Genomic DNA, 17,065 nt, shown 5'->3' on the forward strand with positions numbered 1-17,065 from the left:
CCACTCCTTGGATTTAATGATCAACTTCGCAGTGCATTTTTCTTTGATATGGCAGAACAACTCACTGGAGCTGTTTCAGGCTGCAGACAGATGGTGAGTCTACCTCCTCAGATCTTACAGACAGCCTTGGATGGCTTTCACTTGTTAACAACTATGAACAAAACTTGCCACAAGCTGTGACAGCTAACAACAGTAATAATTCCCTCTTAACAGCGCTAGCTGACAGAGTTGTGTTAGCTATCACTGTGCTACCATTCCTGTGGTGAATGTAACCAGGGCATGCTTGAAGCTGATGTCTTCCAGTCCCACTTTCTGTAGCATTCATGTCTGGTGCTGGTGACACATCAGTAATAGGCAGTGGAGTTACAGGCATTAGTTAGAAATCGAGAGGATCCTGCATTTGATACTTTGCGGGCACTTTTTAATTTTTAAACTCTTAATTCCATTGTAATTCAGAGCTTTTAGCTGGTTTATACCAAATTGTTCATTTTTTTAATTGTTTTGAGGATTTTTTGGGTATTTGGCCAAGTTCCTTCTCTTTATGCTTAGAGCGGAGGAGATGAATTCTAGAGTTTCAAGGAGTGTAAGTGCTTTGTGGGTATTGCTAAGGGGTCAGAAGCCATGCCTGATAGTCACTGTTTTTGATTTATGTTGATGTGAACACCTACCTTTTACTACAATTCATAACTAACTAGAACTCTAATTTCCGTAACTGGCTGACTAGTGGGGAGAGGTTTGGGTGTGTGGCTTTCCACCATCTGCCTCAGGTAATAGCTGCCATCTTCTGCACAGCCCTACTTGAGCTCTCTGCAGAAGGGAGCTCATAAAACAGCTCACCTCCAGCAAAAAGACCAGTTCTGAAGCCCAGAAGTTCTTCCCAGTCTCCCCAGTGGAAAATAAATAAATAAATAATAATAATAATAAAAAACAGGGACCTGTAGGGACAGTAAACTTGAGGATTAGGGCTGTTTCGTCCCGGCATTTGTGGTTGTTACTATTCTTGCATTTTAACTGTGGATGAGGTAGAAGACAGGAGGTTTCACAGAGCTATTACTCTGTCAAAGAACAAATATTTTTGAAATGTTGAGCTTACCTAGTCAGAACTATTTTAGTGTGCTCCGTCCCCAGCTAGTTCAGGTTTGAAAACGGTCCTTCTGACTAACTGCTTGCCATGAGGAGGAGTCATATGCGTATTTAAGTGCCTTGATAGGAAGACTTCAGCTACCCAGATATTTAGAACAGTGCCGTTGTGTTTGGGGAAAAAAAAACAACACATGCAGCTCACTGATTCTTAGATTCTTAAAGTGATGTGCAATTTTTTTTGTAAAACATATTTTAGTATTTAATGGTTTAGCTTCACTTATTCTGAATCTAAGTGGTATCTTTTATTTTTTAGACTGAAACATGACATCTTTTGAGTGACAGTACATTTTCTTTTAAAGTTGGTTGTTTGTGCAGGTAAGACCAGTCTTCTAAAAGTCCAGAATGCCCACTGCCAGTTAGGAGGAGAGTCATTTTTAGTATGTCCTTCAGTAAAGCCCGTGGAAGGTTATTTACTGTCATGGCAAATGTTCCGTTATGTAAAGTGTCACATTATTTTAGTTTCAGAGAACAGACTTTGAAATGGTCTACTGTATATATTGTACTAAAATTGTACAGCAAAATATTCCTCTGCATGCCATAAAGCCAAGGGGCTTTTCAAGTGATTTTTCTCCATCTCCCAAAGTTCTCTAAGAAGGTTGGTGACTTGTGTGTGATAGAAGCCAGGACTTAGGGCAGTCCTCTTGTGATCTGGGAAATGAGTGACACTGGTTTTACATTCACCTCCAGTCCCATGTGAACAGAGACTTTCATGGCAAATGAGGCAGAACATAAATGAACAGAAAGGACAAGTACAAGTATTGTTAAGAACACTGCCATAGAGCACTGGGTTTGTTTGCTTTTTTTTTTTTTTCTTTTTCAGTTGTTTGTCTCTGCAATACAAATACGTATCAGGTTATATAGCTCTGATAGGAGTTCCTATCCACAAAATAAATAGCTAATAGAAAATATCCTGAAATTCTTCTTTATTGGCTCTGCAGCCATCTTAATCTTTGGAGTGTCATTACGTATTGGAATATTTTCTTTATACAACCGTGTTTGCTGAGTTGGCAGTGTTCTTCAGGGAATAATCCTGTCTGTTTCTCTACATTTAAAAAGCTGGTTTGTTTGTTTGTTTTCCAAACCTCACTTCTAGAGACATTAACAGTGTTCAGTGCGTGTATTGGTATTTCAGCATATGTTGCTGTGAAGAGCCAAATAAATCACCTGTCAGTTGTGATTGAGGGTTGGCGATTGATTCTGGTTTTGAGAAATGAGTGTATACAGAAGTGGTTGGTTTAATACTTCAGATGATGTTCAGATATTAAGTTTACTGAGTGTATTCTGGTGTGATGGCCTTGTTGACTTATTAGAGGTCACTCTGTAGCTTGAAGAAAAGGAAGACCTTTCTCTACTTGAAGTTATTTAAGGAAAGGCACCCTCTATGGATTTGAGAGCATTTGGAATTGGATGTGTCAACGATTTCTGGTGTTAAACTGTGTTTCCCTTCTAGTAATTCCCCTGAAGTGGCAGCTGCATTTAAGTTTGTAATGATGCTGATTTGACCTTTAAACCCAAATAAAATATTAAAAAAAATTTTCTCCCAATCAAATCCTCAAACTTATTTTTTTGTAAGTCACGTGTGCAGAGATCAGTCATACTTCAGAAAAAGGTTATATTGGTTAAATTACATGCTAAAGAACAAGGGAAGTAACCCATCATCTCGTAACAATATTAATTAGCACATTCTTTTTGCAAGATACGTAATGCCTCTTTGCCTGTGTAGGAGCCTTCTGCTGGCCCCGGCCACTCAGGCTTGAAGTTGCTGTGTCTGCTCCTTCTGGGAGTATTTTGCAGAAAGAGCAGGTAGGTCCTGAGTTGCATACAGCTTTATAAGTAGCTGATATGTTATGTTCTGCAGCTGTTAGGACTTAACGAGTTAACTTGATGACAGTGACATTACTGATTGATGGTGTTGTCAGTGGTTTATCATTTTATCAGCCTCTGTCCATGTGGGGTGATGAGTTTTAATGTCATGTATTTCCTGCAGGTTCAGCTGCAGAAATCTGCCTGCTGCTGAGGATGAAATGTGCTCTGGATTTGAGTAAGATCAACCCCAGCCTCCCCACCCTGTTTTTTAATAAGGGGAAAGGGAGGGGGAAAAAAACAAAACAAAACAAAACCACAGGACATCTCATCTCCTGGTTTTCTTCAAATTGAAATAATGACTTTTTTTCAATAATCATGTTAGAGTCAAGAAAATACTTCTTACTGCCTCTTAATTTGTTACAATTACGAATTTATGTATGCAGCTGAAAAGTTTTGTTTGCCTACATTGTAATTTATTTAGGGGATTAGAAGACCCAGAGGACTCCTCAAGTAGCTGATTGCTGAGGCTGCAATCTGAAAGGCGTAAGGAATATGCCCTATAATAGGGCAGGTATGCTGAAATGCAGGCTCTCGCTGTGCTGGAGGGAATGGAAGTGGGGAAGAGAGAACTGGTTTATTGGGCAGACACATCTTCATAGGGGAATCTTGACAAGTCCTTTCATTAGTGTTGTCCTCTTCTTACATGGAATGGATCTCAATTTTCTGTGTCTTGTCATTCCTCAGCTGTCAGCAAATTCTTGTTAAAACTCATCAGAAAAGTACTCCATCCCTTTCTGTTTGTCCATGTATAGGATGATGCCTCCTGATGCTGGGTTATTAATGCTTGTGCAGAAGGGTTGTGTTGTTCTGATGACCCATGAGACTGCCAGAGGGTTCAGAAGGAATTTCTTTTTCAATTTGCTTAAAAAAAAACAAAAAAAAAACAAAAAAAAAAACCAAACAAACAAACAAACAAAAAAAAACAAAACAAAAAACCACACATTATTTTGGTAAGCTTTTTATTTTATTGAAGCTGCAAAGTTCAGCATTAAAACATGGAGAACTGATGTAATGAAGGTTGTTTGTTCATTTCGTATGCCCATATGCAATTTCCCAATTACATATGATTTTCCTTGAGACTGTAGCCTGGTTCACTGCAAAGAGTGAGCAATGTTCATTCTTAATGAGTGGCTATTAAATATTTTCTTCATTCATTGCATAGCCTCAGGTTTATTTTCTGCATGCTGTGTTCTGAATACAGAAAACATCACATCTGAAAGAAAATACCCAAACATGCAGACAAAAAGTAATGCATTGCCTCCAATCACTGAGGTCACACTGTCCTCATTCTCCTGGAGTCGCTCAGGTAAAGGTCAGAGCTTGTACTGCTGGGAGCCCATTTTGAAGTGCTTAATACTTCTTCTCCAGGACTGCTCGTTTGAATATATCTGGTAATATATAAAACAGGGTTTATTAATTGACTTCAGCTTACGTGCCTGTTCCTCTTCAAGCTCTTTACAGGAGATGAGGAGCACAGACCTGTCTTTCTCCCCCCCCAGATGCTCCCTTTTAGCAGAAGCTTTTTGGTGAAGTGGTTTGATTGTGGTTGCTTGGGGTTCAGATGGTTCATACCCACTCTTTTATGGCCACGCTTGCTGTCTCAATCACTGCTTTGTTGTTGTTGTGGATGACTCAAGGACTATTTGCATTTACTGCATAATCAGGTTTATTTCTGTGCGTCCGGTGTGCTCCATGAGGCTGTAGTCTCAGGGAAACAAAAATAATTGGCTACATCACTAAAATCTCTATTGTATGTGCGTGCAGTGGTGCCAAACAGAGACTGCATGGTAAAATTTAATTATGGTGTTTTCAGCTGCTGAATGCTTGACTTACAACTTCATCGTATTTTGTGTTTAATATATATTCAGTGGAATAACCTACTTAAGAGGTGGGCTGACAGGATGTGTTTGAACTCCTTGAAATCCATCCTGAGATGGAGGCCTGCTATTTGGGAAGGGTTCGGGCGGTAACCCTGCTGTAGGCTGCCCTCTGCACATGGGCAGCTGTTTCTCTTGTGGCAATTGCAGTTCTGCACACAATCCTTTTGAACCCTGTGTTGAGATATTCAGGAGTTGGGGAAACGTTGACTTGGTTCTGCACTCAAAATATTGTTAAAATAGGATGTGAAGCCATTATGAAGGCTTCTTTGTTGTTCCTCTCACATTTTGTTGACAGCAGTGTGGTGATACACGCGTGGTGCTTTCTGTAGGAGGACATAATGACTGATCCCAGTGAATCATCTGTGGCAGAGCCAGGCTAGTCCAGAGCTTGCCTTACCAGAGAAGGTGGGCACTTGTGTTATCAAGGCTTTGTGAATTAATGTGTGAGAGAATGCCTTGTTCAAAATCTCTTGCTGTTCTCAATTTAACTGCTTTGGAGGTCAATCTTGCTTAATCACGGAATAGCTGGAGTTGGAAGGGACCTTAGACATCACCCAGTTCCAACCCCTGCCATGTGCGGGGATCCCACCCACTAGATCACATTGCCTGGGGCTCCATCCAGCCCGGCCTTGAACACATGGGGCATCTACAGCTTCTCTGGGCAACCTGATATTCATATTCAGGTTAAGAAATAGAGGCTTTTGTCCAGTTATAAAATGTTTCAAAGCCACAGACAAACAGATTTGCTATTCAGTACTTAGCATAGCAAAAGCTTGCTGTTGTGGTTTAACCCGGCTGGCAGCTAAACACCACACAGCCATTCGCTCACCCTCCTCCCTCCCTCTCTGGGATGGGGGAGAGAAATGGGAAAGTGAAGCCTGTGGGTTGAGATAAAGACAGTTTATTAAGACAGGAAAATAATAGTAATAATAGTGATGATGATAGTACTACTACTAATAATGTGTATGAAACACGTGATGCACAATGCAATTGCTCACCCCCAGCCTAACCCCGAGCAGCCAGCACCCCCACCCTGGCCAGTCACCCCTATATATTGTTTAGCATGATGCCAGATGGTATGGAATACCCTTTAGCCAGTTAGGGTCAGCTGTCCTGGGTCTGTCCCCTCCCAGCTCCTGCTGCAACCCCAGCCTACCTGCTGGCAGGACAGAGCAAGAAGCTGAAATGTCCTTGGTTTGGTGTAAGCACTGCTCTGTGACAATTAAAACATTAGTGTGTTATCAGCACTCTTCTCATCCCAAGCCAAAACATAGCACCCTACCAGCTACTAGGAGGAAAGTAAACTCTGTCCTAACTGAAACTAGGATGCTTGCTCAGGGCCCAGAGCTTAAATTAAGGTGCAAAACCACAGTTTCGACATGTTTGTGTCTGCAACTCTACAATATTCACATTCATTTAGGATGTGTTTTTAAATACAATTATTGTATGTGTTCTGGTGTATTCTCTAGTGAAATCCATGTGTCTTTCTTCATACTGTCTATGTAGAACAGATTTTTTTACTCCATTCTGTTGGGTCATGGATAGATTTTCACTCTTATGCGAAATGACATAACTGTGGTTTTGTACAAAGTTCTCTTAGGGTTCACGTTAGTATGTTTTCTGACCACCAGCAAATCTTGGTTCAAGGACAAGTTCTTTTCCCTGAAGTAGTGAGGAGATGGTTTGCTCCTTTCCACCGCTGTTGTCTCTGAGGAGTGACGCGAGGATAATGTGTATTTTCTCAATTGGGTTGTATTAAGAATTTATGAAAGCAATCTATTTAATCTTTGCTCAAAATAAATTTTAGACTTTCATTAGGAGACAAATTCCTAGCTATTGCAAACTTAGAGGATGATACTTTGGGAGCGCAGTTCTTTGGAATCCCAACAGCAAGATTTAATATGGCACTTTCCTCAGGCTAATATCTTAACTGCAGAGACAAAATTAACCTCTGAAATTTTATTTGTTCAAGTAGGTACTGCATGATACAGGATCTCTGAACTTATGTGTAATGCAGTTACTTCCATACAGATCTGTAACTGTTGGATTAGGAAGCATGTACTGAATTGTCTTTTCTTTTTTCTTTAGGTTGCCTAGCACAGAGAGAGGTGAAACTGAGTATGCTGAAAAATACAGACAAGTGGAGGCACAAAAGCTTGATGTATTTGGAACTGATCAGTTTGTCTATAAGCTAGGTAAAAAAAAATTCCTATTCTAACAGAGGCTTACCTGTCCTTTTTCTGTCTTCTTCCCCCGGATAAAACTGTGAAACCTCACTGCATCTTTCCTGTTTGTTTAATGCTGTGTGTGTACATTTGTTTGTGTAAGGCATGGTGTTAAAAAAAATAATATATTTTCTGGGTTCAACAGTGTATAATGCTGATGCATAGATTTATGTGCATACATCTGGTTTATTGTCTTGAGAAATGCAGATAAGTTAGATTGAAACATTTGCAAGAAAAACAACACCCTGGACTCAGTATGTCTCTTTTTGTTCTGTTTTTCCATTTTTGTCTCCATGTTATTTCTCTGTGTACTTGGTTGTTGCTTTGTTTGTCTTTAGAGAGAAATTTGATTGCACCTCTTTCCTAGGAGCTCTGGTAAAAGCAGTATGAGGCTGACTCAGTTGTCAGGACAACTTAGCTTCAAACTCTTAACTGTGCTTCTTAATTTCCAAATTTGTTAATGTAGCTGATTTCCTAAGGAAAGGACACTCGTGTAGTTTCTGTTCTGCATGTCATTCTCTCTAATTTTTTATCACTTTGATTTCCCAAAATTTGGAAAAAGGAGACATTTTCTAGATATTACTTTCCTTCCGTGCTTCTGCAAAGTATGTGACCTCTGGAACTCGGGTGGATCCTGCAGCCGTTTGCTTGGCTTGTCATCAGCTGAGGCTCAGTAGGTGCAGTTGGCTTGTCCAGCATGTCCACTGCATCTGACCGTAGGTCCCAGCCCCGACGTGCTGGCTGTCTCTGGTCCACTTCAAATGGCATAACATTTGTGGGAGACAAGGAGGCATTGAAAATGCAAAATAAGGGGATTGAAAGAGGTATAGGGTGTTGTAGATTAGTATCACAGTATTCTCTAGTTTTTCACATGCTTTTCTTGTTTAACTCATAAAAGTTAGTCATTTTGGTTAATTTAGGGAAATGCCATAAATCAGTTATGTCTTTGAGCTATTAAATAAGACTTATGCCTGAGATAGGCTAACAGTGCTGCTGGCCTGTTTTGTTTTGAATGGAATTGATCCTTGCAGTATTTCTGTGGAAGAAACAGTTACAATGCGTTCTTGTTAGGAAATATTTCTGCCCAAGCACCCTGGTATATTATTTTTATAAATACTTATTTTCTTTTGGCCTATCATAAAAAGTTTCTCCTTGATATTTAGAACTTATTCATTCTTGCCTGCACATGAATTCATGTAGTTAATTGTGCAGATTGTAAGGCTTCTACAGAGCATAGTAGAAATGATACTGCTGTGAAAAGGAAGTTGATGTGATCAGGTAACAGAAAATGCTTCACAATTATTTGAACAAAGGAGAACATCCAGCAGTAGTTCTTCCCTAACACATTGGGCTGGCTGAGTCAAAGAACTCCATGCCCTCAGAAGATGTTGTGCAGAGGGGTTACCTTACAGAGCTGTGTGTAGTTTTCACATATAGTGGTCATTTTCCTACTTTTGTTATTCTGTGGAAAACAGGCTTTCAGATTTGGGTATTCTTTATGTATTATTCTTAATATTCTTTATGCTATATTCCTTATAGCACTGACTAAATGTATTGACTGTTAGATGGAAAACCTGACAAAGGTGGGAAGACAACGCTGCTTTAGCAGGATTGTGCTGACACCGGGATCTTTTCCCTAGCAGCTTGAGATTTCTTCCAGCATTGGTCAAATCCTGCAGAGTTACTGATGTCTCAAAAGTGACACGTTTGTGCCAGAGGGAAGCCAGTCATCCATTGTACAGCGTTGCTGTGACAGAATGCTCTATATGAATTTTCCAGGGATATATATGAAGAATCTTTACTGAAAGTCCCTTTTAAAAAGGACATTTAAAATCATCATCCCTGGAAAATATTAAGTTTGTTTTAGTATGTGTTTGTTAGCGCTAAGTAAATAGCCGTGCAACAATCACCTACAGCTGTTGTTGCATTATACAGAATCGAGATTAAAAGTCGATCTTGTTGGAGAATATTCTGGTTTCTAGTGTTTTATGAAAGTGTCCTAGCTGCCTAGGTTTTGGGGCTTTGTGGTGTTTTAACATGGGAATAATTCATTTTGGATTCTTTGACATTCAACAACAATTAGGGAGGTTGGAGCACATTCAGGTTCACTACAGAGACAAAAAATTATTCTGCTGGCTTCCGCTTCACTGCTGTGCAAGATTATTACTAAGCCTTCCTAAGAAAGGAAGCTCTAACTGAGCAGTCAAGTATTTAGGCTGTGGCCTTTATTTAATGATACCTATTTTCTTTGTAAAAAGAATACTGCATTTCATTCCCACTACTGTGAGTATTACGTTAAAAAAAATGACTCAACATAAAGTGAAGTCTTAAACTCTTATTATTTGAATGCAAATAGGTAAATAAAATTAATTATTACACCTGGTGAAGGCCATTTGAAATACATCATTTTTCTACCCAATTGTTTAACTGTAACTTGGAAAAATTACTTGCCAGTTTTGCACTGGTTTTACCATTCTACACTTCCCTTGTCACCCGATCAGTTGCTGTTTTATTTGTCACAGTCAGACTGACAGCAGACTTCTGAGCAGGAAATCTTGGTACTACTGTAAAATCTTGTCCTGCATTAACTGTGACTAACTACATTTTGTGTTCTCTTGGCAGTGGTGTCACATTGAAAGGTTATAGAGATTCTTAAAAAGATTGTTTAATTAAGAAGTAGAAAAATAGTGATCACACATAAGGATGGGTACACAAATAGGCATGTTTTCTCCAGTATCATTAAAAAAAGTTCTCAGGAACACGTGGACTTTGTACTTGTAATGCAAACTGTGCAAAAATGCTGGGTTTTGAGTTAAGAGGAAAGCAGAGAGAATTACAGAACTGTGTATGTCCTTGACACTGATCATGGTTTATACACAGTTCTTCTAGAGCAGCCGCCAGTAAAACAGCAGTTGCTTTAACAAAGAAAATCTCTACAGTATGTTCATAGTAAAAATTATTATTTCTATTAATACCCCTACGTATGTGACTTAAACTTTGTAAAAGTTAGGTTTTCAAATAGTGTTTGTATTCCCCTGCTCATCTTTCTCTTTCTGTATTGTGAAAACTTATTCTTGGTTATTTTTCTGACTAGATACTGCCCTACCTAAGTGTGAGCCAAGAGTTGGGAGTTCTGTGCCAATATCTGACTATAAATATGCTGATATGCCTATAGCCAGACACAAGGAGGAGGTAATTGCACTTTCTCTTTGTGGAATAAAGCTGAAAATCGTGTGATTGTTGTTTTGATTGGTGATTGGTTTCTTTTTTACATTTCTTTGGGGGGGGGGGGGGGGGGGTGGAATGCTTTTTTCATTGCACAAACCATTGCACAAAAACCCTTTCAGGAAGAACCATTCCTGTTATACTGTTTTTATAGATGTATATGTGAAGCCTAGAAATGTGAGCATGTGCACATGTTCTTTTCTGTGATCTGCTAATGCCTAAGAGATGATAGAAAGAAGGCATAATATTTTAGAGACTTGTTATTCCACTGAAAGCTATTGATAATTTGAATCTGTTTGCAATCTGTTCTAAGTGTTTTCATAGACTTAAGAATTTTCTTGAAAAATTGTTTCAGATAGTGTCTCTGATAGAAAGCAATTCAGTTGTGATTATACAAGGAGCAACTGGCAGTGGTAAGAGCACACAGCTTCCACAATATGTTTTGGATTATTGCACTCAGCGATCTATCTACTGCAATATTGCTGTTACCCAGCCTCGGAAAATTGGTGCCAGCAGCATCGCCAGGTGGATTAGTAAGGAACGATCATGGACACTGGGTGGATTTGTAGGCTACCAGGTATAACATTTCAAATTGTATTTAAAAAAAAAAAAAAAAAAAAAAATGAGCACCTTATCTGCTTTCTTGGTTACCTTTAATTATATGTAGCACACTGAAGAAATGTTCTGGAATGTGCTTTTAAAATGGAATTGCAGGGTTTTAGCTGTCTACTGTTAAACATTGATAAATAAATGTTTAAGCTTTTAAAGTTAAACAAATGGAGATGTTAGTTAGACTCCAGAAAAATAATTTGTCTGTGTTCTGGTAATTGGATGCATCTGTATCATTAATCACTGGAATTGTTCCAGGAAAATTACATTCTGTCATTTTTTTCCCCTTTACAATCCTGAATTAACACACTTGATTTGCTTGACTTTATTATGTTTACTGTCAGCTATGACAAAACTTGCATGCATTATTTCACGAATGTCCTGTCATAGTTTCTTATTTCAGAAACCTGAAACAGTTTTTCAATTAAATCTACCTCCACCTTTCCCTTTGCCAAATTCAGCTGTTCTATCCCTCCATTTATAAACTTACTGTCAAATTTTGACACAAATACTGGTGCTTTAATGGTCAATAACTGCAATAAAATGCTGTGGTCATTGTTTCTGATGGTACTTCGACAATAGCTGCCTCCAGACTTAGCTTCCCTGGGTACTAAGGCTGGTGGGTTTGCACTGGTATTGGCCGTGGGGAGGATGTTTATGGTGAGTTGTCTGTTTCTGAGAATCCTTTGCTGGGATACTTACCTTGATGGTTTCTTCTTTCTCACTTGTTTGTTCTTCCTTTTTTTTCATCCTTTTTCCATCCACTTAGGGTCATGCTTGCTAAAATGCTATGACCACTTCGTTTTTGCATTGGTTCACAGCTCCGGGTTACAACAGAATTTACTATGTATGGTGCCATTTACCTGTGTTAGAGACTCTTTGTTCTGTTACCCATAAAAAACAAAAACAAAACAAACAACAAAAACAAACAAAAACCAACTGACCAAAAAAAACGCAACATGTTTTGTACAGCTTGCGGTCTTTTTTTTTAACTGGACTAACTGACCATTACGAAGTTGTTTCTATCATGAGGTCTGCAGTGCCAAGACGGGGCTCATCTGCTCTTGTCCTATGCCAGCTTTCTTCTGTGCCACATCCCATGTCTCCGCTTCTCAGGGCTTCTGCTAGTGTACCAGGCCTGTACTTCTCTACACAGCAGTTGAGGATATTAGTAGAAAGTTTCATGTATGCACCTTTAAAAGCCTGTAAAGAATTATTTTCAGGCTAGAGCCCATAGCTAGACCAACTGAAATTTTTATCCTTTATTTTATAAGCATCTGAGACTTTTTGATTTTTCCTAGAGAAAAGTGCCTTCTGAGGTAACTTGTTCTGGGTGTTGTTAAAACCTCTAAACAAGTGTGTTTCTAAGCTTAAGTGAATAATTGTGATGACTTTGCACCATATTTCTGTTTGGAGTTCTTTGAGATCCATATTCAGGAAATAGATTGAACATCTGTTCACTTCTATATTATTTGTTTCTCAATGTGTGTTAGGTAGCTTTAGAGAAGGTTGCCACAAAGGAGACACGGTTGCTCTACATGACAGCTGGGATACTTCTTCAGAAAGCAGTTTATGCCAAAAGCCTAACTGAGTTCACGCACATTTTCATTGATGAGGTAAGTTGGTGAAAAAAATTTAATCTCTATTTTAAGAAAATTCTTACCTTTTGTCTGTCTTATTGTGCTGAAGAAAGAAAAACGCAGGTATGTACCTTTACAAATGAGTGAAGATTGTTTGTATACGTTGTCTAAACTAATGGTTCTTGAAATAGTGTTTTCTTGGTGTTCTTTGAACAGTGAAGCTTAGAACTGAGGGCTTGGGGAGGATTTTGGGGAGTGTCTAGAGATGAGTATGAGCACCTTGAGATGGCTTCTGAAATCTACTGCTTGGATTTCAAGAATGTGTTCAACTAGGCGTATGAGGAAGGGGCCACTTCTTTCTCTTGGATGTCACTGCCTTTAGAAAGAGCCTTTATCCTTCAAGGATGACCTGAAAAACAGGAATGAATGTAGACCTTTAGAAGGTTGAGCTCTGGAGGAAAAAGGAAAAAAAAAAAAGCTGTTAATTGTATATAAACTGTAACAATTCAAGAAAGGGATTTGTTTGTCATTGATAATGTTGAGTGGAAGTCTTTATTGAACTGTGCAAGAAGCAACCAAAAAAGTCAGATGCTAGGATGTATGAAGAATTGGACAGAAAATGTTTTAGGGAGTAGTTGGGTATTTTGATCATGCCTAGCAGCTATATGGAACAAGAGGAATCTATTTGATCTGCCCAGCTGATAGACAAGCAGATATATTCCCTGCCTGGATCATTTGTGATCCTCCCGGTACAATTTAGTTACCCATCCTTGGTGTCACTTTAGCTGTTACTGTCAAATCTAGAGCCCATCACTGGTTTTCTAGTCATTATGCTAGAAGTTATATGATCTAACAGCGTCATATGAATTTTTAAAAAGGATATTGCCGTCATCTGAACTGCTGTGTTGAGATTTAAAACGTGATTAAATGCGTTAATCTTAAAAGATGCATTTTCTGCCATGAAAATGTATTGTTCCAAGTTACAAAAGTGCATGAAACAAAAATAAGCAGCAAAGGAAGAGATTACCAGAAAGAAGAGCACGACCTAATGAAAACCTGTAAAAAGTGAAATGGTGGATTCTTCCAGGTGCACGAGCGTACAGAAGAAATGGATTTCTTGCTATTGGTAGTCCGTAAACTGTTGCGTACAAATTCACAGTCTGTAAAGGTAAGTTCAAAGCATGTTCTGGTAGTTTCCTTCAAGAATAAATTGTTACATGTTTTTGATTTACAAAGGGTAAAATTTTAAAGAACTTGCTTTAATATTTGTTGTTATTTTTAACTAAAATATTTAGTTTGCTAGTCTTCATAAGCAAGTAAGCTGAAGGGCATTTTTTTCCTGGCTAGTATAATGTGTTCTGAGAGACTGTTTTTTTTCTCTCATGTTAAAATGCATTAGCATCCAAAGTCTGCTTAAGGCTAGAAAAATGCAAGATGTCTTTTTAACTAGAGTTATGTATTGGATATTGAGGGCAGTGCTTATTCTTGGTTAAATATGGTAACATTAACTCTGAACTTATGGCATTGTTAAGGTTGTTTGCAAACCGTAAAAAATAGAAATGTATTGCTGTTTCTAGGCAGAACTGGTAGTATAACATGGCTGAGATATTTGCTTGTCTGCTAGGAAACTTTCTTCTTACTAAAACACTTTGCAGAGATTTATCATGATGTGTTCAGTCTTTGTGGTCTCAAAGGGACAGACTTGTGAACTGTAAGAAATTTAAATACAGGGGGTGGTAGAGTTAGGCTAACCCAGAGCATCTCTGTGCCCCTGTTTGGGATGGCAGGATTTTTATAAGACTGTACGTGTCCCTTAAGTGTTTCAGTCAGCTGTTGCCTTAATGCAAACTGTTCTGTTCAAAACATAGACAACCTGAATCTATGCTGTCTTTTTTGTTGCTAAAGTAAGGGAATCGGGGTTCTTCTGCACAATCAACTGCATTGATTCCAACTCATAACTTAGTCTTTAAGTCTCCCAAGTGTGCTGTCACTCAGAATGCCCTTCCTGTTGGCATAGGACATGTCTGTGTACTTATATTTTATTTCTTATCCTTTTTGTTGCCAATAAGAAAACTCCCTATTTGTCTTTGATTTCAGAGACATTAGCATAAACCTATTCAGCATTACTTAGAACTTGGCTTAGAACTTTGCCAAGAATGGCAAATAATTTGATTGTACTCAGCTTCTGAAGTTTGCCATCGATGCTGATTTTCTGGTTAGTGTCAACATCAGGAATCTCTTCAAGTCCTGTCATCTTTTCAGTTTGAAAACATTTGTCTCTAAAAGGTTTCTGAATGATTTTTTTTTTTTCTTGGTCTCCATAATTCTGGTTAAATTCCTCAAAATTTTTATTGGAAGAGTTTCTCTTTTGCATCCTGTTTTGTAGTTGACACTTCATCTAAATGTTCTTCATATTGTATAAATCTGAGACGATCTTATATTTATGGGTGCCTTCCTTTCACCCCTGTAGAGTTTTTTTTTTTATGGCAGGGAGATGGCAATTCTGGCACTTAATTGCTGCATTTTAGCAGAGCAGAATGGGTCATTCATTTTTGAAACTATGTACTAAGCACAATGTCTCCTACCTCATTCCCTTTTGAAAAACTAAAGGAGACTTTGATCATGTGGCAGATTGATTTAGAAAATGCAGGATTTTTTGGCTCTCTGGACAGGCCTGGATTTGTGAAACAAAGGGGTGCAAGGAGGCCTGTTAAAAGGGGAAAAAAAATTTTACTGTTGACAATCATACAAAAATACATACAAAGGATATGTCTCTTAATTTGGGCATTGCAGGCTTCAGATGTAGCAGATAATTAGGTATTATATCAGCTAACAGGATGGTGAGAGTATGGAGTACAAGATCTGCCTGTTATACCTACCAGCTACGCTGAATTTTCTGGCAGGCTTTTGCTGCTAGATCATAGGGCAGACAATTGATGGGCTCTTCTAAGGATGGTATTTTAAAGAGTGGGGTCGTTGAAAGAAAACCGAAGAGTTCTGGATTGGCTCTATTGGGTCAAACCCAAGAGGGCAATTTCCATAAGCAGTTGTTTGACGCAGTGAAAACTCAGTAACCAAAGTTACTAAGCAGGTATTTGTTATTACGGTCCTGGGTGTGTGGGGGATCGCTCTGCCTAACACACACACACACCGAGGGTTACTGCCAAGGTGCTTATATTAATGGGATATATACGTATTCATTTCATCCCCCCCATAAGTCTATTGCATATTCATTAAGTAACCAAAGAATTATTAACAGAGGTTCCTGCCCCTATTCAAATGTGCGCTGGAGTCCTCGGGTGGTCAGCCAGTGTACTCTGGTGGTATTTTGATGAAGGCCAGAAGTCCTCCTTGGTGATAAACTTCTGAACCTGCCTTTCTTTCACAGACTCAGCAGTCCAAGCCAGTTCTTGCTGGTTCTATTATCTGTGTGTATGAAGTCTTTTCTTCCCTTATCTTTTAGGGTCGTCCCGTCCTTGTACTCCCTGCCTCAGTCCTGTCCTTGTGGTTGATACACAGCATACTCCCTGCGTTAGCTAAAAGCTGCAAAATCAACATGCTTTGTTCGCTGCCTCAATTAGGGATAGTGGAAACAGGATAAAGATAGTGCTGTTTTCATAGAACAATCTCCCTGGTTGTAGAAAATGTCCATTCAGGGACATCTTAAGTTGTTCTCATAGTGAATATTTTCGGTATCAGATGATGGGGCTTTAGACATAGCCATGCTGCACAGGTGTTTCTGGACTCCTTGATGAAGAAAAGAACTGCCTGCACTGATGGCAGTTCTCGGCACACCTCCAGTGTGTTCTAAACTGTTGACATTATCTGTTTCTTGCTGAACTTCTGCGTTGAAAGTGGATCAAACTTTTGTTTTAGTAATGGGATCCTTCCAGCACGCTGTTGAGAACTAGTCATTTTCCTTTCAGTTTGAAAGCACTCTTTGTAGATTATTATGAATGCAAATTACAAAGATGTTGTCGAAGTAGTAGTAATTGAATATTGCTTGCCTGTAACTGTGGTTAGAATAATTTAGATTGAATTTTGTTTCAGTAGCCTTCAGACAAGGTTATAATGAGCCTGTTTTCCTAGCAGAGGTGAGCCCCTACCCACTGAGCCACGAGGTAGTTCATGCTGTAGTGAGAGGGATTTCATAACGTGCACAGTTGGATCCTTTCAGATTTTTTTCCTTCTTTCAGGATCATGAAAGACATAGTGATTTAATCTTTTTTTCTGTGTTTCCTTGTGCCTTTAAGAGTGTGTGCTATGGAGATCAGTGAGCACTGTGGTACGATACTCACTTCATTAGCTTACCTGCCTGTCAGGCAATTCCTCCTTCATAGGAGGAATGCTTTTTCATTGCATTTTTGTTTTGGGTGTTGTGTGTATTTCGTCTTATTTTTGAATTTATGGAAGGTGTTGTGAAAACAAGAAAGGGCTGAGAGTGTTCCGGTTCACAAGTAGTGCTATAAAAGTAGCTCGGAAGACATGAGTGAAGAAACTGAAAATCACACAGGTCGTTACAACTTCTTCCTTTTTG

General features: G+C 38.9%; 1 protein-coding gene across 1 annotated transcript in view; it reads left to right on the top strand.

Moving 5' to 3' along the window:
• TDRD9 (tudor domain containing 9) overlaps positions 1-17,065 on the top strand; it is a gene marked incomplete at both ends in the record, with an annotated part of 64,031 nt that overhangs the window by 11,250 nt on the left and 35,716 nt on the right. Inside the window, 5 exons of the mRNA XM_084288003.1 lie at positions 6,978-7,084; positions 10,209-10,306; positions 10,695-10,916; positions 12,442-12,564; positions 13,616-13,696. Of these exons, the coding sequence (XP_084144129.1) occupies positions 6,978-7,084; positions 10,209-10,306; positions 10,695-10,916; positions 12,442-12,564; positions 13,616-13,696 (631 nt within the window). The remainder of the gene's footprint in view (positions 1-6,977; positions 7,085-10,208; positions 10,307-10,694; positions 10,917-12,441; positions 12,565-13,615; positions 13,697-17,065) is intronic.

The sequence above is a fragment of the Netta rufina genome, assembly GCF_964035555.1.
Source record: "Netta rufina genome assembly, chromosome: 5".
Taxonomy (NCBI): Eukaryota; Metazoa; Chordata; class Aves; order Anseriformes; family Anatidae; genus Netta; species Netta rufina.